We start from the raw sequence: 24,690 nt of genomic DNA on the forward strand, positions 1-24,690 counted from the left end.
TGCTCCGTTCTGCCAATTCAGTGTATATTGTAAAGGATTAATGGTTCTTTCTGCAAGTTCTTATTGTTATTGTTCTTACACGTTCATTCAATTTGTATTCCATACAAGTTGACAATTGTTGATCCTGACTCTGATCCATCCAAGTGGGGGTTTTTCTCTCTGCTTTGCCATACTTTATACCAAAGGGATACAGAGGGCGCACCAGCTTAAGAGAGGGTGCCCTTTCAGTTTTTGTTTTGACTCCCATCTGCTGGATGGGGGACATAACCCACGGTCTGGACTGATCCGTGGTACTACAGGAATGAAAATTAGCAGGTAAGGAATAATTTTCTTATTTGTTGCCAGGGGATGTGGTTAGTGCAGTTGGTGTAGCTGGGTTTAAAAAAGGATTGGATAAGTTCTTGGAGGAGAAGTCCATTACCTGCTATTAATTAAGTTGACTTAAAAAATAGCCACTGCTATTACTAGCATCAGTAGCATGGGATCTTCTTAGTGTTTGGGTACTTGCCAGGTTCTTATGACCTGGATTGGCCACTGTTGGAAACAGGATGCTGGGCTTGATGGACCCTTGGTCTGACCCAGTATGGCAATTTCTTTTGTTCTTCTTACTGAAATTCACATACACATTACATTTCTACAATGTTGCCTCTGAGATCTCAGAGACTTTTAAATTATAAATTAAGGTAATCAGTGAATTGTTATACTTTTTTTTTTTTTTTACTGTCTCCTCTATTATTGCGAGACTAAGGGGGTTATTTTCCAAGCTACATTATGGACTCTCTACCTGGGTAACATCAAGCTAGGTTGAGATAACATTGTACAAATCTCATCTTTGTGTGAGTTTCCTCACTCCGAAGGACATCAAATCTTCACAAGAGTGCACTGTTCTGTTCGTACGTCTCACTCTGAATATCAAAGTAGCTCCTAACTCCTACACTAATACCTAAACCTCACCTCGAGTAACTTGGTGGGCCTCATATAGAGGTATAAATACCTAACTACTAGAAGGGCTTTATAGCTAGTCTCTGTCTCTGTCTCCCTCCCTCATGGTTATAGGTAGGACTTACAATTGTGGCACTTACCACAAAGTGTGAAACGTTATCGATCGCTAAGTATGTTATTACCATAAAACATGCCCCTCTTCCTATTGCAAGCGATAGTTTGATGAATCTAGGCCTAAAACTGTTAGGGACTTTGGAACACTTCTCACATCTTTGTGTTTCTGTTTGCTTCTAGGTGTTGCTCCCTTCAGCGGTGCTACCACAGGCACAGGCGGCAGGATCCGAGACGTACAATGCACAGGCAGAGGGGCACATGTTATTGCAGGGACGGCGGGGTACTGCTTCGGAAATCTGCACATTCCAGGTTGGTAAAGACTTTGGGAAAACGACTGGAGATGTATTAACCTTGCTCATTTCTGTGCTCCCCATCCCACCCGGTCTTATCTGTATTCTAGGATTTAATGCAATATTTTCCTAGCGTGTAGCCAGATGGACTCAGGACCAATGGGTTATGTGCTCCCCTGCCAGCAGATGGAGATGGAGTCAGGTTTAAAAGCTGAAGTCACAGTTCATATACCCCTGCCATGACCTCAGCCATTCAGTATCTCTCCGTCTCCTAGCAGATGTGGATGCTATCCACACACAGCAGTGGTATTTAGCAGGATTACAGCACTAATTTAAAGAAGAAATTTACCTCTAAATTGGGAGAAAGATCGAGCCCTGTTCTCCTGCGGTGATAACCTAAAGGTCCCTCCCCCAGTTGAGAATTCCTGAGGTGATTTCCTGAGATCCCTCAGAGGTGTGCCTTGGTCTGGTAGCTGGTTCCTCACATGGACTTTGCTGCTGAAGCAGCTGAAAGGCAGCGTACGCAGACTTTAGCGCACAACCGGATGCCTAGTCTTTCGTGCATCGAGGCGGGTTTGTGTGAGCTGGAGAGTCGCTATCCGGCTGAACGCGCAAGCAGCAGGGTACTATGGCTCTGGCATCAAAGAAGCACAAGCGACGCTCCTTTTGCTCTGCCTGTCACGTTAGGGCTGCACAGTCTGACCTAGAATCCTTCCTGTGACAGCACTGTGAGGAAGCCCAGGAGAGGGCAGTTCAGCGGCCCCTACCCCAGTTCCTCCTGGGATAAGTATGGACCCAGCGGCCTTTTCTTGGGTGGAATTCTTTCAGGGCCTTCAAGCCTTTGTTCAGGTGCAGACAGCCAGTGCCCCTGCCTGGTCTGAGCCCCAGCTGGAAAGGCCTCGCCCTCCCAGCCCTATCGGCATGCCTTTGGACATGCCTCGCCTCACCAAGGTTATCCCTAACAGGGACCCAGGCACCACGGACGACGAAGGGGACGCAGATTCATTGGAGGACAGGGAAATCCCTCCAGGAATGGAGCCAAACCGGACCATGCTACACTTTTTCCACAGAGATGAATTGCTGGACCTGGTCTCCCAGACTCTGAAGACTCTGGGAGTTCTCGGCACGGACCCTATGTCAGAACCAAAGAAGAATCCCATCCTGGTGTCTCTACAGAAAGTTCCCTGTAGGTACCCGGATCAGTCCAGACTGCTGGGTTAAGCCTCCCTTCCAGCAGATGGAGACAGAGAAAAACCTTAAAGAGCACCCCCTCTTAACCTGGTGTGCCACCTGCATCTCCTCAGTATTTCTTTGTCTCCAGCAGATGGAGGTGGCAAACCCTGCGGTCTTGCCCTGTGTTGTAGGGGTTAAGACAATCTCTCCTTAAAAAAAAAAAAATTAATCAGAGTCAGTTAGGATCAAGCAGGACAAACAGGCATAACCTCCCGGGGTAGGCAGGTCCTGGTGGGGCCATCCCCCATGGTAGTAGGTTTGAGGAGCTGGGGTTGGTGACTCTGCAGGGCTCCTGAACGGTAAGGCGCCTGGGGTGATACCGGTGGTCCGGTCCCTCCCCCCCTTTTATACTCATCCCGGTCAAAAAAAAAATAAAAGCAGCCTGTCAGCCTTCTTTGGTTTTTTAGCAGCTGTTACGATCGGGCTTCGGGTTGCTTATGAGCAGTTTTGTTTTCCCTTCTTTGGTCCTCTGAAGTGGCGTTTCTGGCGCTCTGGCGGCAGCCATGTCTTTTTCTCTGCCCCGTCGGCGCCTCCCCATGCTCCCTCACGCCGCATATGGTGCGCTATGCTGCCTGCGGGGAGTCTGCTTTGTGGCTCTCCTGCTCAGGGCTCTGTGCTTCCCCAGAGGGGAAGATACCTCAGATAGGGGGCCGGGGTCGGCAGCTAAGTCCCGCGGTGTCGCAAAGAGATCTGCCCCTCAGGAAGCTCAAGCCGATCCGTTCCCACTGAGCACGGGAACGGCGGCCATCTTGAATATACTCACAGACGCACGGGCCAAGGCATCGGGGGGAGGGGATCTCCCACCTGATTTGTCTCCGGTTCCAGGCAGTCCTTCCTGGACTTTTCTGAGGGTGAGCCCGATCTCTTGGTGGGGGAAGGGGTGGCACTAATGCCTTCTCATTGGACTTTGTGCTTTTAATACACAAAGCCTTTCTGGCTACCCAGGCTTAGCAGAGCGGGGCTTCGCAGCAGCGACGTCCTGAGGGGCCTCCCCAGAAGATTCCCAGATGCATAGAGTCCCAGGGATCCCTTCGGGTGAAGAAGCTGCGGGGCTTCTCGCACCCAGATGGTTCCGCCATCCCAGAGGTGGCAGGCGCTGGTGCTTCGGACCCTCTCATGGTTCCTTTACCCCTGCCAGGGGCGGATCCAAATGAGGACCTGGGGAAGGCGTCTCTTCTGGAAGGTGATGACATGAAAGTTGTTCGCCTGTTTCACAGGGAAGAATTAGACCCACTCATCCCGTGGGTCTTGTCGGAGCTCGAGGTAGAGCTCCTCCAGGAAGTCTTGCCCCAGGATTCGGTGGACCCAGTCCTGGCGGGATTGAGGGTTCCAGCGAAGACTTTTCCCTTTCATCCCATGGTTCAGCTGTTGATGATCCGGGAGTGGGATGTGCCAGAGGCAGGCCTGCGAGTGGGTTGGCTATGGACAAACTTTATCCTTTGCCTGAAGAAACCCTGGAGCTGTTGAAGTTCCCCAAAGTGGACGCCTTAGTGTCGACAGTGACGAAGAGAACCACTTCCCGGTAGCAAGAGCAGTGGCCCTCAAGGATCTTCAGGATAGAAAACTCGAGGTGTGTTTGACTTCCCTGGATCTATTGGAGGTGTATTTGCACATTGGAATCCACCGGGATCAACAGAGATACCTCATATTCTTGATTCTCCGGAAGCATTTTCAGTTTTGCGCTCTCCCATTCGGTCTAGCCACGGCTCTGAGAACTTTCACCAAGGTAATGGTGATGGTAGCAGCAGCCCTCAGAAAGGAGGAGGTGTTGGTTCATCCGTATTGGCTTATCCGACCAAAGTCGGAGGACCTTTGCAGACAGGCAGTGGAAGTGGTCTTGCACTGCTTGAGATCCTTGGGTTGGATTATGAACTTGGCAAAAAGCCGCCTTTCTCCTTCACAGGTTCTGGAGTTTTTGGGCATACATTTCAATACCCTTGTGAGCAAGGTCTTCCTCACGGAGGAGCTTATTCTCAAACTACAAGTGCAAGTTTGGAACCTGTTGGAGACCCGGGTACCCAGGGTCTGGGATTACTTGCAAGTCCTCGGTTCCATGGCCTTGACCTTGGAGCTGGTCCCATAAGCGTTTGCTCTTATGAGACCACTACAGAAAGCCTTACTATCCTGGTAGGATTTGATTTCAGAGCAATTTCACCTTCCGCTACTGCTTACAGAGTTTGCCAGGTCCAGTCTTTTGTGGTAGCTTGGCCGAGAGAATTTGTGCCGCGAGGGTGGACCTCGAGGTGCCTCAATGGATGGTAGTGACTACTGACGCCAGTCTCACAGGTTGGGGGGCTGTGTGTCAATCCCAGTCAGTGCAAGGCCAATGGTTGGCAGAGGAAGCGATGTGGTCCATCAGTCGCTTGGAGATGAGGGTGGTGCGACTGGCTCTGGAGGGGTTTCTTCCCCTGCTGCAGAACTGAGCAGCCAGAGTTCTGTCAGACAATGCAATGATGGTGGCCCACATCAACTGCCAGGGAGATACCAATAGTCAGGTGGTTGCTCTGGAAGCGGAGGTGCTAATGTCCTGGGCGGAGCCGCATTGGGCCTTGATAGCAATGTCGCACATAGCGGGGGTTCAACAATGTGCAGGCGAATTTTCTCAGCTGCCAGCAATTGGATCCAGGAGAATGGGAGATGTCAGAGGAAGCGATGATCCTCATTTCTCCCAGGTGGGGCATGCCTCATATGGATCTGATGGCGACCCAAAGGAATGCCAAGGCATCGCGTTTCTTCAGTCACAGAAGAGAGTACGGAATGGAAGGGGTCAACGCCCTGGTGCTATCTTGGCCACACGACATACATGTTTCCTCCAGGGCCTCTGGTGGGCAAGGTTCTAAGGAGGATAGAGGTCCACCCAGGAAAGGTGATTCTCGAGGCTCCAGAGTAGCCACGAAGTCCTTGGTTTGCGGATCTGGTCAGGCTAGCAGTGGACGGCCCCCCGAGGCTGGGTCATCTACCAAATCTTCTATGGCAGGTCCCTATATTTTCAGATTAAGCAGATCACTTTTGTCTAGAAGCTTGGCTTTTGAGAGGAGGCAATTGAGAGAGAGAGGATATCCAGAGGATGTTAATTCTACTTTGCTGCGAGCGCATAAGACCTCGACTTCCTTGGCATGTGTCCGAGTTTGGAGAGTCTTTGAATCTTGGTGTTAAGATCAGGGGGGTTGATCCTCAGCGAATTACAGTGGCGCAGATTTTGGCCTTTTACAGAAAGGCCTAAAGAAAGGTTTGTCCTTTAGTTCCCGGAGAGTGCAGGTGTCTGCCATGGGCTGCTTGCAAGGAACAACTCTGGCTGCGCATCTGGATGTGATGCGTTTTCTCCACTGAGCGAAGCATTTGCACCCCCCCCCTCCCCATTTGTGATTTGTATTCTTCCCGGAGCCTTAACTTAGTCCTTAAGGGCCTGTGCAAAGCACAGTTTTAGCCTCTTAAGAGAGCCACCATAAAAGACCTGATTCTGAAGGTGATTTTTTTGGTGGCGATTTGTTCAGCCAGAAGGGTGTCTGAACTTCAAGCCCTGTCATGTAGAGAACCCTTTTTGTGGATTTCGGATTCCAGGGTCTCTGAGAACGGTTCCGTCTTTTCTGCTGCAGGTAGTTTCAGTGTTCCACTTAAATCAGTCAATGGAGCTTCCGGATTTTAGAAATCTAGAGATAGATATGTCTCTTGCACAAGAATTAAGACGATTGGATGTCAGAAGGGCTTTGTTGCATTATCTGGAGGTCACTAACAGTTTCAGAGTTTTAGGATCACCTTTTTGTGCTATAGAGTGGTGCAAAAAAGGGTCGAAAGTTGTCAAAGGCCACGATAGCTGGTTAAAGGAGGCTGTTGGTTCCACATATATCTGTCAGGGTCGACTTATACCGGAGGGGTTAAGGGCTCATTCTACCCGTTTGCAAGCAGCTTCTTGGGCAGAGTGCCAGCTGGTTTCACTGCAAGAGATTTGCAGGGCGGCTACTTGGAAGTCTTTACAAACTTTTGTCAGACACTACTGATTGGACGTCCAGACCCCAGACACTGGCAATTTTGGTGAAAGTGTTCTTCGAGCGGGACTCTCGCAGTCCCACCCCAGTTAGGGAAGCTTTGGTACATTCCTGGAGTCTGGACTGATCTGGTACATTTGAGAAAGGAAAATTGGTTTTATCTGCTAATTTTCATTTCTGTAGTACCACAGATCAGGCCAGAGTCCTGCCCAGTGGTATAGAGGAGTTTTTAGAGAGTCTGCTCGATCTGTCTACTTTAATATTTCTGATTAATTCTGAAGAATGGCACAGGTTTCCCATTAGTCCTTTTACGAAGGGTTATAAATTTACTAGCAATTTCCTTGTCCTCTGCTCGTTCCAGGGGATATAGTATAGTTAATTGGTTGAACATTTTGTTAATGTGTTTTATGCTTGGGTACTGACTAATACTGAGGAGATGCAGGTGGCACCAGGTTAAGAGGCGGTGCCTGCGAAACTTTCTCTGTCTCCATCTGTTGGAAGGGAAGCAAAACCCAGGAGTCTGGCCTGATCTGTGGTACTACAGGAAAGAAAATTAGCAGGTAAGAAGCAATTTTCCTTTTATCACGAGCTGGTTGTTAATCCGGATGACTGTCTACATTAGGAAGCTTTTTAGGACTGTTGTGGTTTCTTCCCAGGTGTCTGATGTTGGAATGAGAATTTGCATGGAACTGGTTTCCGTGGGAGCAGAGTCCTCCTCCTTGCATTCTCTCCTGAGTTGCCAACTCATGAAAATGAATTTTATTGATAGTCTTGACAGATTGTATTGACAACCTAACTTTTTCATTTTATTGTTGCTGTTTTGAGCTCTTTATGTAACAAGATTTAGTCCCCAGCTCCTGAATAGTGCAGCCTCACAGAACTTCAGCCCATGGTGCTGGAGAAAGGCTTGAGACATTTTTATTGGCCATGAAATTAGTTTGACAAACATCATTGTATTTTGTTTGTTTGTTTGTTTTTCTGGCTGTCAGTAAATTTGCTGACAATTGACAATCCAATCTCTGTCTCTCACTGTTGGGATTGCTCCTGTTTCTTGTAGAATCTCCTGTCATTTACCCATCTGTATTTAATTACCTTTTCCAGATTACAGCCTGCCCTGGGAGGACCCTTCTTTTCAGTATCCTGAGAATTTTGCTCGACCCCTAGAGGTGGCCATTGAGGCGAGTAATGGTGCTTCGGATTATGGTAACAAGTTTGGAGAGCCTGTGCTGGCAGGTGAGTCTAACAATGTCATGCCAGCCTGTTTTGTTTCATTGCCACTAATTAACCTGTTCCTGAACATAGCCAGATCAATCCAGACAAATGGTTTTGTATCCTTACCAGCAGATGGAGGCAGAGAACAAAAACTTTGGGGCACTGGTACATAACTGAGAGTCTCTGCAGATGTTTCCTAGCATGTAGGCAGATAGACTCAGGACCAGTGGGTTTATGCTCCCCTGCCAGTAGATAGAGACTGAGCAAGCTGACGTCACAGTATACATAATCCTGCAGTGATCCCAGCTTGCGTGTATTCTCTGTCTCCAGCAGTTGGTGGATGTGCATCTCCCTATGGGGATTGCTTTGAGCTTTTTGAAAGGAGAAATTTGAAATTCTAAATTCAGGAAAAGAAAGCCCCGCTCAACTGCGGGTGGATATGTTAGAGTCTTTAAAATCATGAGAGGTCTTGAACGAGTAGATGTGAATCGGTTATTTACACTTTCAGATAATAGAAGGACTAAGGGGCACTCATGAAGTTAGCAAGTAGCACATTTAAGACTAATTGGAGAAAATTATTTTTCACTCAACGCACAATTAAGCTCTGGAATTTGTTGCCAGAGGATGTGGTTAGTTCAGTTAGTGTAGCTGGGTTCAAAAAAGGTTTGGATAAGTTCTTGGAGGAGAAGTCCATTATCTGCTATTAATAAAGTTGACTTAGGGAATGGCCTCTGCTATTACTGGCATCAGTAGCATGGGATCATCTTGGTGTTTGGGTACTTGTCAGGTTCTTGTGACCTGGTTTGGCCTCTGTTGCAAACAGGGTGCTGGGCTGGATGGACCCTTGGTCTGACTCAGCATGGCAATTTCTTATGTTCTTATGTTGTAAAGGTCCCCCCCCCCTCCCCAGTTAAGAATTCCTGAGACGATTTCTGTGGTCCCTCAGAGGTGTGCCTTGGTCCGGTAGTTGGGTTTCCCGGCATGGACTTGGCTGCTAGTTCTGCTGAAAAGCAGCAGGTGCGGGAGGCTGAGTGTGGTTGTGTCAGCAGATGCCCTCTCCCCCCACATTCGGAGACCGTCTCTGTACTCAGCTGGTAAGTGCTGAGCTCAAGTAAGGTTTAACAAAAAAAGGAGAAAGTTTTACCTGAATCAGAGACAGAGGGATTTCAGGATTTCCTTCAGCCTCTGTTCTCAGTGCGCCGTGCCGACATTTGTTCCTACTCCCATTGGGGTTGGGGTCCTGGGCAGCCTGGCGGGTTGAGCAGCCTCTAGTGGGCAAATGATGGGTCTCTTCCGTTGGCTCACCGACCAAGTCTCTTGCGGCAATGACCCATATTTTTAGATCGGGAGAATCACTTTTGTCTTGCGGCTTGGCTTTTAAAAGGCTGCGCTTGCTTCTGAAGGGATATTCCAAATCAGTGATCTCCACTATGCTGCAAGCTAGGAGACTACTTACGTATTTGGTATATGGTAGGGTTTGGAAGGTGTTTGAATCCTGGTGTCTGCAATAGAGTCTGGAACCATTGTTTGTGGGAGTGTCTCACATTTTGTCCTTTCTGCAACAGGGCTTGTCCAAAGGCCTAGTCTATATTTCGCTTCACGTTCAGGTTTCGGCCTTGGGTTGTCTTTGGGGCAAAATCCGGGGAAGGTCTTTGGCTGCTCATCCCGATGTTGTGCATTTCCTGAAGGGGGTTAAGCATTTCCAGCCTCCAGTTCAGAAGGTGTGTCCAAATTGGAACCTCAGCTTAATTTTGTGGGTTCTCTGTGGCGTGCCCTTTGAGTCTTAAAGATGAACTTCCTTGAAGGACATGACGTTGAAGACAATTTTCCTGGTGGCTATATGTTCAGCCAGGCAGATTTCTGAGCTTTAGGTGCTTTCTTGTCGCGATCCATTTCTGTGTATTGCGGATGACTGGTGACGTTAAGTATGGTTCCCTCCTTTTTGCCGAAAGTGGTGTCTTCTTTTCATGTGAATCAAACTGTTGAGCTTCCGGCCTTTCCAAAATGATCTCGCAAATCTCTTCAGGATAGGGATCTGCATCTCCTGGATGTGCGTTGCACACTTTTGTAGTGTTTGAAATTCACTAATAGCTTTCGGAGGTCAGATCATCTATTTGTGGTGTCTGGTGAAGCAAAGAAATGGGGAGAAAGCCTCTAAGGCTATGATTTCTAGATGACTAGATGAGACCATTTGTTAAGCCTATATTTGTAAGGGTTGTGAAATTTCGACAGGCCTGAAGGCGCATTTGACTCTGGCACAGGCAGCCTCCTGGGCGGAGTGCCAGTTGGTGTCCCTGCAGGTAATATGTAGGGCCGTGGTGTGATCTTCGTTACATACTTTCACCAAACATTACAGTTTGGATGTTTGAGCGCCGGAGAATGCGCCTTTTGGTGAGTGTGTGTTAAGAGCGGGTATTTTGTGTTCCCACCCAGTCTCGGAGGGCTTGGGTACATCCCATTTGTCTGGATTGAAATAGGTATGTTTAGGAAAGGAAAATTGATTCTTACCTGCTAATTTTCATTCCTGAAATACCACAGATCAGTCCAGAGACCTGCCCTGTTGTTGCTGCCGAAAGTCTGAATTTCCTTTTTATTTTTACACGGTTCAAAAGTTTTATTTCTTTTTCCTAGTGTGTAGCCAGATGGACTCAGGACCAGTGGGTTATGTGCTCTTCTGCTAGCAGATGGGAGACGGAGTCAGATTTCAAAGCTGACGTCACCCCAGATATACCCTTGCAGTGACCTCAGCTCCTCAGTATCTCTCTGTCTCCTAGCAGATGCGGACGCTATCCCACACTTTAGGGATCTCGGCCTCCTACATCACAGGGAAAGACAACGTCTCAACAGACTTCCACAGCAGAGAAAGCCTGGACCCGGGGGGATGGGTGCTGTCGATCAGAGCATTCCAACTGATAGTAAATCGCTGGGGCCTCCTAGCCATGGACCTACTGGCCACCTTGCTCAGTGCCAGGGTCTCCAGGTTCTTCAGCCGCAGACGAGAGCCACACTCCCAAGGGATTGACGCCCTTGAACAGACCTGGCCAGAGGAGGACTTACTGTACACCTTCCCCCTTTGGCCACTACTGGGCAAGATCATCTGCAAGATAGAACACCACAGGGGACTAGTTCTGCTAGTGGCCCCGGATTGGCCACGACGCCCATGGTACGCAGTCATGCAAAGACTCCTATCGCCTCACAGGGACTTTCTCCAGCAGGGCCCAATTCTTCATGAAGATCTGTCTCAATTCTCTCTTACGGTCTGGCCCTTGAGAGGACTCACCTGAAGAAGCGCGGCTACTCAAAAGGCTGTGATTGACACCCTGCTCCACGTGCAAAGGTTCTCCACGTCTCTGGCATGCATATGGATCTGGAGAATATTCGAAGCCTGGTGTGAGGTCCGCGGGGTATCCCCGCAAATGGCCAAGATTCCCATGATTCTGGAATTTCTACAGGACGGTATGAAGAAAAGGTTGTCACTCAACTCCCTCAAGGTTCAAGAAGCATCCCTCTCCTGCTTCAGAGCCGAAGTGAACAGAACCTATCTAGCAGCTCATCCGGACTTGGCCCGTTTCCTAAAAGGGGTTAAGCAACTTCGACCACCCCTACAGTGGCTGGTTCCCCTTTGGAACGTCAATCTGGTATTGGATTTTCTAGCGGGGGCTTCCTTCAGATCAATGCGCAGTCTGTCACTACGCCTCTTAACATTGAAGATGGTATTCCTGGTGACAATATGTTCTGCCTGTCGCCTCTACGAGCAACAGGCACTATCCTGTCGGGACCCGTTCCTTAGGTTCACTCCTGGTACGATACAGCTTCGCACCGTCTCCTCTTTCCTACCGAAAGTGGTCTCCGAGTTTTACTTGAACCAAGCCATCTCCCTACCATCTCCGGATGAACATAAGGACTCGGAAGACTCTCACCTTCTTTACCATCTAAATGTCGGCAGACTCCTAATACGATACCTAAAACAATCGGAACCGGTGCGCAAAATGGATCGCTTGTTTGTTCTCCACAGCAGGAAGAATCAAGGCGAAGCGGCCTCGCAAGCAACCATAGCTCACTGGATGAAGGAAGTAATCAAGGCAGCCTACATAGAGGCAGGAAAGCCCTTACCCATGCAGGTTAAGGCTCATTATACTAGGGCCCAGGCAGTTTCTTGGGCAGAAGTCAAACTACTATCGCCTGCCGAGATCTGTGGCGCGGCAACGTGGTCCTCCCTACACACCTTCTCCAGGTTCTGCTGCCTAGATATCCAGGCTCGAGAAGATGCAGCCTTCGCAAGGGCAGTACTAAGTGGGCCACGGGCAGCCTCCCGCCCTGTCCGGGAGTAGCGTTTGTATATACCACTGGTCCTGAGTCCATCTGGCTACACGCTAGGAAATGGAGAAATTACTTACCTGATAATTTTGTTTTCTTAGTGTAGACAGATGGACTCAGCATCCCGCCCACGGCTGTCCCCAGAGAAGGAGGATCTTGGAAAACGAACCTTGAGATTAATTAAATATGGGTAAACTGTTGCCTACCCGTAGTTCAGGACACCCGCAGTTAGATTGGTGTCGGCGTTAACTTGGTTGACTGCACTGGCGGTCTCCGGTTTTTGCAATCAGTTGAATCAATTTCATCAAGTTTAATCAGTTTTTAATCAAGTTGTTTAAGTGATATATATGTCCACAATGGCTTTTCAAGGAGAATGCTGAGGTCACTGCAGGGTTATATCTAGGGTGACGTCAGCTTTGAAATCTGACTCCGTCTCCCATCTGCTAGCCGAAGAGCACAACACCCATTGGTACTGAGTCCATCTGTCTACACTAAGGAAAATGAAATTATCAGGTAAGTAATTGCTCCATTTCTGAGTTAAGCAGTTAGCAATCCTTTGCCTTACAATATTTGGCATTCCAGTTCACAGGGTTCCAACCCTGTGTTGGTTTTTCCTGTTTGCCCTGAAAGGGGGGAATGGGGTCTACTTTTTGGCTTGAGTACAGGTCAATACTGAGGGACTGCAGGTGGCACTCTCTGTTATGTAGCAGTGCCTAAAGTTTTGTTCTCTGCCTCCATCTGCTGGAAAGGATGCAAAACCCATTTGACTGGACCGATCTATGGTATTACAGGAAGAAAATTAGCAGGTAAGAACCAATTTTCCTTTCTCCATTAGTGTTTTTTAACTACTGCTTAATAGGGTTTATAATATACTCAAGACAAACATGCTGGGCAAAAGAGACTTTGGAAATTTCATTTATTAAGATAATAGTTAAAATTAAGCCTGAAATTGGAATAATCAGGGATTAAGATTTAAAAGCAACCTAAAAAAGGTGGTTTTTAGACTGGCTTTGAATAAACCAAGAGAGGGAGGGAGCATGATGCATGAACTCAGGCTATTCGAAGCATTCGGTGCAACCTGGTGGAATGCATGGTGTCAGGAATTGGTGGTAGGAAAGGGCATAGATAGGAGTTACCTTCCTGATGAGTGGAGTTTATGCTGTTTGCCTCCATAGCATTGTAGTGGCATTAACTAGACATTGTGTAGGATAGGGTGGTAGTGGGGGAATAAGGTTCTTACTGCTGTGTTATGTCTTTCCCTTCAGGATTTGCACGCTCCTTTGGCCTGCAGATGCCTGGTGGGGAGAGAAAGGAGTGGATTAAGCCCATCATGTTTAGTGGGGGTGTTGGATCTATGGAAGACTCCCATGTGAAAAAGGAGCTGCCCAAGTCTGGTAAGGAGATTCTCTTCCTCACCCCCCTCCTCTTCCATATTCCTTAACTAAGCTTGGCAATTAGAACTCCCCCACTCCTTCCTGCTTTTGGGCAGATCCTGGTAAGCAGACATGTTCCTTCCCCCAGTTTCCACACTACTGGGAAGAGCCTGATGGAGAGTTCCTGTCTGCCAGTGAAGCCTGTTGCTTCTCTCCATTCCTCCTGCTACTGGATGGAGCCCCCTCGGGAGATATGCTACCTACCCACCCATGACCGCCCCCTTCTCTCCCACTGTTAGAAGTCTATTAAGGGAGATCCCTTTCTCCTCAGCCTACTGGAAAGACCCCTATCCTGCCTTCCCCCACCCCTGTGAGGAATTGGAGAGACTAGGCAAGGAGTCTGCCCAGCCATCCCTACACTGAATATGGAGCCCTTTCTTTCTTCTACAGAGAGGAGTCTCTCTACTTAACTGTGGAGCCTGGTAGGGGACCTCTGTTACCCTTACAGCACTTCACACAAAGCTGTGCAGCCACCTTTCTTGTGGAAGACCTGGACAGCACATCTCTAGCACCTGGAATTGCAGGACAAGAAGGGATGGAGAGATGAACAATGATGACTACAGATCCAGAATCCTTATCCTGAAGACCCATTGTCTCTCATCAAGAGATTAAAGGAGAGGATGAAGTAAAAGAAAAATGGTCCTTACCTGCTAATTTTCGTTCCTGTAGTACCACGGATCAGTCCAGACCGTGGGTTATGCCTCCCTTCCAGCAGATGGAGACAGAGAAGAACTTGAAGGACACCCTCTATTAACCTGGTGCACCCTCTGCGTCCCTTCAGAATTAAGAATATCAAAGCAGAAAAGGAAGTGTATCAACTGGTGAAGGGATCAGGCAAAAACCAAACTTAATATTGAACTATATACATTTTCTTGAGTAGAAACTTGCAAATGGAAAACCACAAGCATTCGAGAATCTGTGTAGTTACTTTGAGCTGGCTAGCTGGCAATCTGTGCCAAATAGAGGAAAAATTTTATCTGTGAGAATACAAAACCATAAGAGCCACAGGGTGGGCATCTGGACTGATCTGTGGTGCTACAAGAACGAAAATTAGCAGGTAAGGACCAATTTTCTTTTCCCTGTACGTAACTGGATCAGTCCAGACCGTGGAATGTACCAAAGCTTCCCTACTTATCACGGAAGTTAGAACGGGTGGAGAGGGAGAGAAATTGGCGTCCGGGCTGCCTTGCAGCAGCCAATCCAGAAATCAAAATGGCCGCCGTTTCTGCGCTCGGCGGGAATGGGGCCGACCCCTCCGACATAAGCCGAGCCTGAGAGCACAGACTGGGTCGATCGGCTGCCCTCTAGGATCCCTCCCCGCCGAGGAGGCACCTCGAGCAAATGCCCTCACGGGAGAGCCGCGTCCCGGGCTTCCCACAGGCCGAACATCGCGATGATCGCGGCATGGGGGAAGGGAAGTGGCTAAGAAGCCTGCCGAAAAAGAACCCCAGGAGCCTGGCAGGAGCAGGTAAGAGCTGTTTTCACCTCTGCTGCAAAGAATAGACGACCGCACGTTTGTTTTTTTTTTTTTTTTTTGTTTGTTTCTTGTCAACACCGAAGCTGAAGAATGTCGCTTCTCAGCTAGTGCTGCCCCGAGGAATGAAGCATCTCAGGGCAGCCGGTCATAATGCAGGGGGAGAGGCTGGACCACCAACTTGCACCCCTGCCAGCCAGGAAAAAACTGCTCCCGGACTTACCAGAGACTTTGAGATACTGAATTCAAAATGCAAGTTTTAATGAAGTCAATTGAGAAAGTATCAAAAATGTAACTTTTTTTTTTTTAAACTTGATCCATTCAAGAAAATAATTCAAACTGGAAGGAAAGAAGAAAATTGTTCTCCTAAATTTCCTATCCTAAATTTAAATTTGAATGGGAACCAGCAGGTTCTGCAACCTTCATCTGCTAGAGACAGAGAAATACTGAAGGGACGCCCTTCAAGTTTTTCTCTGTCTCCATCTGCTGGAAGGGAGGCATAACCCACAGTCTGGACTGATCCAGATACGTACAGGGAATAGCAACTAAGACCTCTGTCATTGTGTTCTGTTTTTTTCTCCCAGGCATGCAAGTTGTGAAGGTTGGAGGACCTGTCTACAGGATTGGTGTAGGGGGAGGAGCTGCCTCCTCTGTACAGGTAATGTTTGTGAGAGGGGGAATTGGGAGTGCACATGGTAGGGTTCAAATATACAAGGGTATTATAGAGGATGGTATTTTATATAGCTATATCCAAAGAAGCTTCACATTGTAGAAGGGGAGATGGTGATGTGCACTGATCAGGGCAGAGACCTGAGGGTAACATTGGCTGGCTGTCAAAGTGGCAAAACAGTGGGACAAAGTATTGGCTAGAGCCAGAGGGATGCTAGGTTGTATAGAGAGGAGCATAACCAGTAGAAAAAAGGTTGTGATGATGCCTCTTTTCTAGTCATTGGTGAGGTCTCAGAATATTGTGTTCAACTCTGGAGGCCCTTTCTCAGAGAGGACAGAGAGAGGCAACCAAAATTGCATGGGGTCTGCATCAAAAGACATCTCATGCATCAAAAGACACATGAGATGAATAAGTGTACCCTAGCTGCATTCCTGCTTGCTTCTGATCCAATTCCCCACCTGTAAGCTATTCCCTGATGGTTTCTAGAGACACTAAGACCCCACACAATCCAGGAGTCACACAGTTCCTAGAAATGCACCTACAAACCAAATAGAGAAAACACTGGGATCATGAATCAGTCGCAGGACAGAGCTAGCAAACTGGGAGTTTATTAACAAAAAGCAGAAACAGTGAACAGAAAAAAGATTACATTTGCAAACAGTAACAGTAAAATATCAAGGTGGTAAGTGGTAAATGCTAGTGAAACAAATCTCACTGTACTTATCAGTGCATGAGAAGCTTGAACAGGGCCTCCGCACAGAGATGTCTTTCTGAACTCTTGCTTCCCTTCATATCCCTAGCTGCCCGCATTCCAATATAAAATCTCTAGAGGTGCTTGTAAGCACCCCAGTTGTACTGCCCCATAGCTGTTTTGACACAAATTTGCTTTACGCAGCCAGAGCAGCGCCGATTGCCAAAAAACCCCCCAAAAACCTTACTAAGTACCAAATGATGCCAAAACCAGCCGCAGTAACAAGATGTCCCATATTTACTTGCTTCTTCGCAGCACTAATCGCACTCAGGCTGAAAGCTGAGAATGCTGCATTAAAAGGAACAGGAAATGGCACCATTTTGAACATCACTACATGATTGACAGCTTCCTGGGGGTGGAGATAACGCTTGTACACCGCAGACATGGTGTCTAGATGGAAAAAAAAAAAAAGAAAAATAGCTACTTGCTATTTCGCCATATCACTTAAAGATGAATGCTTATCGTCTTTATTATTTATAACCATCCATGGAAAACCTTTTTCTTTTTTTCAGTACTTGATTGCTCGATTGTACTGCCCCATCATAATTCAGCTATTAGATAGTCTGATCCATTCCAAATTAAGGACTAAAAATCAAACAAAAAAAAAATCTGTAACCAAGCCACAAATACTAACCAATGGACAGCCGTACCATAGAAAGGAACAGAAGGGGGGGAAGGAAATAAAAGAATAGGCGGCGGGGGGGAGTGGATTAGCACAGCCAGCCAGTGGTGTAAATTCCATCCAAGCAGCCTCCTCTGTGCAGGGGCTGTGGGTCCATGAAAGAAGGGGGCCCATTTGTAGTAGTTCCTAGATCTTCTGTGCTGGGGAAAGTCCTTTGTGAAATTTATGACACTGCAGCTGGCCCAGTTTTGTTAAGCATTGTGCTTCCCAGCGTTGGAGCGGGAACAGTGTGTGCCAGGGGCAAGGTGTTTACATGCCACCATGTATTGGCAGCTCCTGCTCTAGAGTATCCATATTTAGCTCCTTAAGTCTAATTTTGTAGGGCTTGTGGTAGCCCTTCTCTTGACTACCTCTATTTTGTCTATCCCATTTTGGAGCTAAGGCCTACAGAACTGTATTATTCATTTGTAGAAGACTGTGCTGCAGAAATTGAGTGTTTGGATTGAATAGTGGGCGTGTTGTGGGTTTGGCGTCTTCTCACAGGCCCTGCTTGGGCTTTGCAGGTGCAGGGAGATAACGCCAGTGAACTGGACTTTGGGGCAGTGCAGCGTGGGGATGCTGAGATGGAGCAGAAGATGAACCGAGCTGTGCGGGCCTGCATAGAGCGTGGCGGCAAGAACCCCATCTGCAGCATCCATGACCAGGGAGCCGGGGGCAATGGTGAGGAATGGCTTGGGGGTCCAGGGTGATGCTGAGGACAGAAGAATCATCATGAGCAACTGTGAGGGAGTGCAGGGACCAGAACCTCATCTGCACTTTCTACAAACAAGGGTTTGGGATTAATGGTGAAAGACTGAGAGCAATGGGAACTGGAGGAAGTGGTAGGATACCAGTGGGAGCCGAACTTCATGATCCAAGGGGTTGGGGTCAGTAGTGAGGGAGTCAGGAGCAATGGAGATGGAGACCTTAGAAGTTGGTGGGAGGGCATGTTTAATTACCCTGGTGGTGGAAAGATAGCAAGAGGGCAACATCTTGTAATTCACATGTTGTCTCTTCATGGTGGTGTCCAGGAAACGTCTTGAAGGAGCTGAGTGAGCCAGCAGGAGCGGTCATCTATGCCAGAGATTTTCAGGTTTGTCTCGGGAGCCCCTCTTGTCTCCGTGTGCAGCTCTTGCTCTCTCCTTCTCTGTCTAACACGTTTTCCTCTCTCACTTGGCAGCTGGGTGATCCCACCTTAAGTTTGCTGGAGATCTGGGGTGCTGAGTACCAGGAGTCCAACGCCCTCCTTGTGCACCCGCAGGACGAGGAGTTCTTGAGAAGAGTGTGCAGGCGCGAGAAGTGTCCTGTTGACTTTGTTGGGAGAATAACAGGTGACGGGCGGGTAAGTCTCTGTTGTCCACCCCATCCTTCTCCTGAGGGATGCAGACAATATATTGAAATATGCAAAGACTCCCTTTGAGGGCAATTTTCAAAGACGTTTACCTGGGTAAAATGACGTAACTAAAAATTGTCCCCCTCCAGTGCGCGTGGGCTGCATAGCATGCGTACATTTAGCCGCGGGGGGAAAAGGTGTTTCCGTGGGTGTGTTTAAGTTGGGGAAGAAAACAGTGTGCGCTCTTGCACTGCTGATCTTCAAAGGGAAACGATGCGGGTTTTTTCTCATGGAAAATTTGTGTGACCTATGCACATTAAAAGTGCTTGGGTAGGTTGCAACTAAGTGGCCTATTTGAAAACTTCCCTCTTTAAAACTAAAGGACCAGTTCTCGAGTCAGTTTATATCCCATTCCCCAGCTTTGTCTCTCTTTCTCCATCTTGCCTCACGATTTCTCTTTTTTTTTTTTTTTTTCTTCTTCTTTGCATGACAGCTAAAATTACACGCATGAGCAGCAGTTTAAGGAGAACAACATAAGAAATAAAAGATATTAGAAAGGAAGAAAGGACACTTTAACCTTTTTACCTATAAAATAATTTTAAAAATTCTGTTTCTTGGGTCAGCCTGGTTGCTCAGTGGCAAGGGGAGGAGCGGCCTAGTGGTGGTTACAGTGTCGGGCTGAAAACCAAGCCAGGACTCAGATCCTGCTTTGGCCCTTGGACAAGCCACATTGCTCTCCCTTGCTCCAGGTGCAGATTTGGGGAGGCTTATTAACTATAAGGAGGTCATTTTTTAAAAGGATTTACACATGTAAAACTGGGCTAGATTTAAAAAACTCCGCATGTGCGTCCATGTGCGCGTGCACATGGACGCGGCTATTTTATAACATGCGCGCATCGGCGCTCGCACATTATAAAGCACGGGTCCCCGCGCGCCGGATTTTAATATCCACATGTGCGGGTGGGTGGCCTGTTCCACGCGCAGGGTGGGATTTTTTTAAATTAAGTGCGGCGACGCAATCAGGCCTTTGCCCAGTTCCCTCCCAGTCCGCTCCAATTAAGGAGCGAACTGGGAGGGAACTTTCCTTTACTCCTATCTACCCTTCCTCCATTTTCTCCTCTCCTCCCTGACCCCTAAACTAACCCTAACTTGTGTTTTTTAATTTACCTTCTCCTTTGGAGTACCAGTAAGTTACACGTGCCAGCCAGCTGCCGGAGCACGCTTCCCTGGGACAGGGCCTGATGGCTGCTGTCCTGGCCAGCCCACGCCCCCCCTGGCTCGCCCCTTTCAACTAGCCCGGATCTTCAGCGCATACTGGGGGCTGTGCACGTGGCCAGGCCCTTTCTAAAATGGGCTTAGCACAAGCGAAGCACGACCATGTGGGTAAACCCCAGTTTTAACGTGCGCCAGGTTTTTAAAATTAGGGCTGTAGTAAACAGGGCCTGGAGATTGTAAGCCTTCCCTGTGTTAGGGACCTATTTACTGTATCTGAATTGTAACTTGCCTTAAGCGCTGGTTTGGAAAGGTGAGTAATGCAGTGGCATGACTTTGATCCCCAGGCTAGGCTTCTGCTTCCTTGGCTATGTGAGGATGCTGTGGAGACAGCCCACCCAGCCCTGGGGGTGGGGGACTCTCAGCCATCACATAAGAGCGACACCTTGTTGCTAGACCCGCGTGCATGCTTACTAGGTACTGGAAGGAGTTCTGGGACCTCTGGCTGAGGTCTAGTCTGTTTGTGCAGTACCTGGGTTAAGTTAGGAGACATAAAAAGAGAGCAAAAACACCTGGATGGTTGAGAATGAAAGTTAATAGTATTGCAGCCCAATAGAGGCCAATTCTATCTGAGCTGGAAGCCCAAAAGATCAAGAGGAAACTACAGGACAAAATATATATATATTTTTTTTTTGCTGTTCCCTAGATTGTGCTTGTGGATGGTTCTGCCCAAGACTCTATCCCTGACCTGGCTTCCAGTAATGAGAGAAGGCACCCTGTGGATCTGCAGTTGGAGTGGGTATTGGGGAAGATGCCATGTAAGGTACAGTATGTAGGAGGGAAAAAACTGAGGGAACGGTGAACTGTCTCTGCAGCGCGCCTCCTCATTCCCTACAGTGCCTACTTCTTGGAGAGGCTGGGGCTGCAGGAGCTGTGAACTTAGCCATAGCCCAAGCATCTGCCTCATTGACTGCATTTGTGCTTTCAGGATTTTACTTTGAATCGTGTGCCACCTGCTTTTCAACCTCTGACCCTCCCCAGCAACCTCACTGTATTGGAGGCTCTCCACCGTGTACTGAAATTGCCTTCTGTGGGAAGCAAACGATATTTAACTAATAAGGTAAGCTTAGGATGGGAGGGACTGCTCTGATTGCAGTACAGTGCTGGGTCTGTATCTCCTCCCCTCCCATCCATAGGTGGGGAGTGGTCGGTGATGAAGTTTTTCTGGCTGTAGGACAGCGTTGGGCCTTTCTTGCTCGCTCATCTATGAGAAGATGAACCACTCGGTAGCGGGGCTTCTTTGGATATGGTACAATGCTGGATCTGTTTCTCTCTTTTTTCGTTGTCCCTAGGTGGATCGGTCTGTCACGGGCCTTGTGGCCCAGCAGCAGTGCGTGGGGCCGTTACACACCCCCCTGGCTGACGTGGCTGTGGTGGCGCTCTCTTACTTTGAGAAGGTGGGAGCTGCCACGGCCATAGGGGAGCAGCCCATCAAGGGGCTCCTGGACCCTGCTGCAGGGGCCCGCATGGCAGTGGGGGAGGCACTCACCAATCTTATGTTCGCGGAGGTCACAGATCTGAAGGTTAGAACAATAAAGGGAGTTTTACCTTTACTGTTATCCCTCTGTCTTTCTCCCCCTTTGTGTCTTTTCCCCATTATCCTGTGTAAACTGGCATAGCATCTGCACACACTCTCACACAGGGTGGCTGACTGTTTCAGCTCTAACGTGCACCCGTAGGGAGAAGCTTTTTAACCCTGCTCAGCATGAGTCGCTTGTTTTATGTTGCGAGTCTTTCTTAAAATGCTTCCTCCAAAATGCTGCGGCTTACTCTGTGGGTTAGTACTGGGCATAAAATATTATTAGGGAGAGCAGTTTCGATGCTCTTGGGGCTGTCAGTCAAGTATCCACAGACTTGGGGAATTTCCCTATGAAGATGAGGCTGGTGTGCACAATACGGACACAAAAATACTCTGCACCTGCATGGAAGCGGCAGCAAAGCACCTGTGTGAAGGTACATGCGGAGATTCAGACTGACATCTCCGTGTGTATTTGTACCCCCTCGACTTAACTCTGCTCCCCCCCCCCCTTTTATTTTTTTGTAGATGGCCAAATTCTGTGGTTACATCATTATTTACCAAATTGTCCTTTAAAACTGTGCCCTACCTGTCTTATACATTTTATTAGTTCAGGGGCTCTGGGAACCGAGTTCATTATTGTGTCCCAGTGCTGGCAAAGCATCTGATGGCATTTTGAGACGGCAGCCCACTGAAACCTTCCCCCACCGCACAGAAGCACTATTAATATCTCCGCTCTGACAGGGGGGCTCGTAAAGGACTAGCACCCTTTTTTTTTTTTAAAGGATAAGCACTAGAATTGCTCCTTCACAAAATGTGAAAAGAGTGGTTCTGCATTTTCCCAGTGCCCTTTCTGCATAAGCTTAGAGAGAATGTCTGGAGTCTCCCTCTTTATTTCCAGGATGTGAAATGCAGTGGGAACTGGATGTGGGCCGCCAAGCTCCCCGGTGAGGGCGCTGCACTGCATAACGCCTGTGCCGCCATGTGCCGTGTCATGGCACAGCTGGGAATTGCTGTGGACGGGGGCAAAGACTCGCTCAGCATGGCAGCCAGAGTCGGGACGGAGACCGTAAAAGCACCAGGTGATTCAGTGGCAGTCCGCCCTCCCTCTCTCTTCTCAACCGTTAACTGCATTTGTTTTTGTTTTTTTTGCCTCTCGTTCTCCATGCCTGCCCTTCTCTTGTGTGTCTTTTGTGTGCGCATTTGGTGGTGTAATACATCTTCTCTTGTTTTCACACCACAGGGTCTCTCGTTATATCTGTATATGCTGTCTGTCCAGACATTACTGCCACTGTAACCCCTGACCTCAAGAACCCCGATGGGAAAGGTAAGTGTGTCTCTCTTGAATCCGCTTTTGTAGCAGAAAAGTCCTAGAATGAAGTGGGTCCAGACGACCGGGTTAAAGAATCCAGGATCAGATCTTCTTGTCCAGTCAACTCTTTGAGTTTCACTGCCATACTTGCTTACTTGCTTTTAGATTATATTTCTGTTCTCTTTATTATTTGTCCTAGGTTTATTTTTATTGATTATATTTTGCCTGGCATTCTCCTACTGTAGCCTGCCAACACTACTTGCCTTGGATGGGGTGCAGCCAGTCTGTCATCTTTGGGGATGCCTTGTTTCATGTCTTCTACCTACCTTTTTGTCAGCATGTCTCTAACTGTCATGGGTGATGTCATCTCTTATCAATCATAGGTCACGTTGTGTGCACTCTGGACAGTCACTGTAACTGTCCACCTAGGATGTGGTTTGTTTTTCCAAGAGATCTCTCTCCCATTGTTTTGGTAAAACATGAAGGGAAATAAGTGTGTGTCCACACACCACACACACAAAATCACACTATAGATAGTTTTCAGCAGTTTTAGCAAATATGTTGGTCTTCGTTTTTTCACTAGTATCATCATTTCATAGTATTCCATCTTGATTCTCAGAAGTCAGCATGAGTTGTCTTCGTCCTGTAGAACTGGACCCGGGAACCTTATCCTTTGTATTACAGAACCAAGCAAACCGTGACACATTTGGCAAGTGTGGTTCACTGCCACATGGAAGGTCCCCAGTTCAGGTTTCCCCACTTCCCAGGTCAACTGGGGACACTGCAGAGGGCAGGGTTCTCAGCCCCCGGGCTGGAGGGAGGAAGTCATCGTGACACCTGGGGGGCTGGATCTGGGGCCCCTGATTGCAGGATTCTTGGGCGGGGGGGTTACATGGCCCCCGGCTCAGTTCCATCGCTACACTGACCAGACTAGATATGCTGGGAGTGAGGGGGTTGTAAAATAGGGGGGAAAAAAATCCCAGAAATAGTTGGAAATGAAGGTTCAGATTGAGCCAGAAGTATAAAGGAGCAGAAGGAAAAACTGTTGGGTTAAAAAAAAAGTGCATCTTCATTCATACAGTAGATAAGGACAAGGGGGTATCCCGAGTGGGCCAAGAAATTGTTGACTGCAGAAAAATACTTTGCTACTCTGTTTCTGTGTCTCTCTTTTCTTGTGTGTGTATGTGTGTGTAAATGGGATTATTTAAGAACATAAGAAATTGCCATACTGGGTCAGACCAAGGGCCCATCAAGCCCAGGATCCTGTTTCTAACAGAGGCCAAACCAGGCCATAAGAACCTGGCAATTACCCAAACACTAAGAAGATCCCGTGCCACTGATGCAATTAATAGCAGTGGCTATTCCCTAAGTAAACTTGATTAATAGCCGTTAATGGACTTCTCCTCCAAGAACTTATCCAAACCTTTTTTGAACCCAGCTACACTAACTGGGAGTAGGGAGAGCTGAATGCCTGTGTGTGTCTCTGGGGTTGTGAGAAAAGTTACGTTCACTGACCCAGGCATTGGGTTTTATTGCAGGGGTTCTGCTCTATGTGCGGATCAGTTCAGGCCGGTACCGCCTTGGGGGCAGTGCTCTGGCCCAGTGTTACTCGCAGCTGGGGGATCAGAGCCCTGACCTGGACAGTCCAGAGACCCTGAGAGCCTGTTTCAATGTGACTCAGCAGCTCCTGAGAGGTAAGCAAACCTGTGAGGTGTGGGGAGAAGGGACCCCATGGTTCCTTGGAGTTTCTGTGAAATATTGCAGCCAGTGAACTTACATCAGGGATCCAGAGAAGGGAGAGCCTTCAACAGCTCCTCCAAAGTACAACAGTAGGACCAGGGGTAGGGGGACCTGAGACCTCAAGAGTTCTTATGTACTGTGGCAGTCTGTAAACTTGCAGCCTGGCTGCACAGAAGTGGACCCTGGGGCTCCCAAGAACTCCTGCAAGATGCAGCAGCCTGAAATTACGGTGGGGCCCTACCAAGGATTGGAGGATCCCTTTAGAGTTTACAGTTGGGTTCTGGAGGTAGGCAAGGTGAGCCTTGGAGAGGGCAGAGGAATGCATAGAGACAGGGCCCTATGGAAAGGAGGAGGTCATGGAGGTAGGCAAGGTGAGCCTTGGCGAGGGCAGAGGAATGCATAGAGACAGGTCCCTATGGAAAGGAGGAGGTCCT

The 24,690-nt window shown here is 48.2% G+C and overlaps 1 protein-coding gene across 1 annotated transcript in view; it reads left to right on the forward strand.

Moving 5' to 3' along the window:
• PFAS (phosphoribosylformylglycinamidine synthase) overlaps positions 1-24,690 on the forward strand; it is a 73,487-nt gene that overhangs the window by 22,144 nt on the left and 26,653 nt on the right. The window contains exons 9-21 of the mRNA XM_029606857.1: positions 1,237-1,365; positions 7,667-7,798; positions 13,360-13,488; positions 15,586-15,659; positions 17,608-17,764; positions 18,115-18,176; positions 18,264-18,425; positions 20,335-20,451; positions 20,617-20,748; positions 20,981-21,211; positions 22,106-22,286; positions 22,448-22,531; positions 24,055-24,210. Coding sequence (XP_029462717.1) covers positions 1,237-1,365; positions 7,667-7,798; positions 13,360-13,488; positions 15,586-15,659; positions 17,608-17,764; positions 18,115-18,176; positions 18,264-18,425; positions 20,335-20,451; positions 20,617-20,748; positions 20,981-21,211; positions 22,106-22,286; positions 22,448-22,531; positions 24,055-24,210 — 1,746 coding nt within the window. The remainder of the gene's footprint in view (positions 1-1,236; positions 1,366-7,666; positions 7,799-13,359; positions 13,489-15,585; positions 15,660-17,607; positions 17,765-18,114; positions 18,177-18,263; positions 18,426-20,334; positions 20,452-20,616; positions 20,749-20,980; positions 21,212-22,105; positions 22,287-22,447; positions 22,532-24,054; positions 24,211-24,690) is intronic.

This window comes from Rhinatrema bivittatum, chromosome 6 (genome assembly GCF_901001135.1).
Source record: "Rhinatrema bivittatum chromosome 6, aRhiBiv1.1, whole genome shotgun sequence".
In the NCBI taxonomy this organism is placed as follows: Eukaryota; Metazoa; Chordata; class Amphibia; order Gymnophiona; family Rhinatrematidae; genus Rhinatrema; species Rhinatrema bivittatum.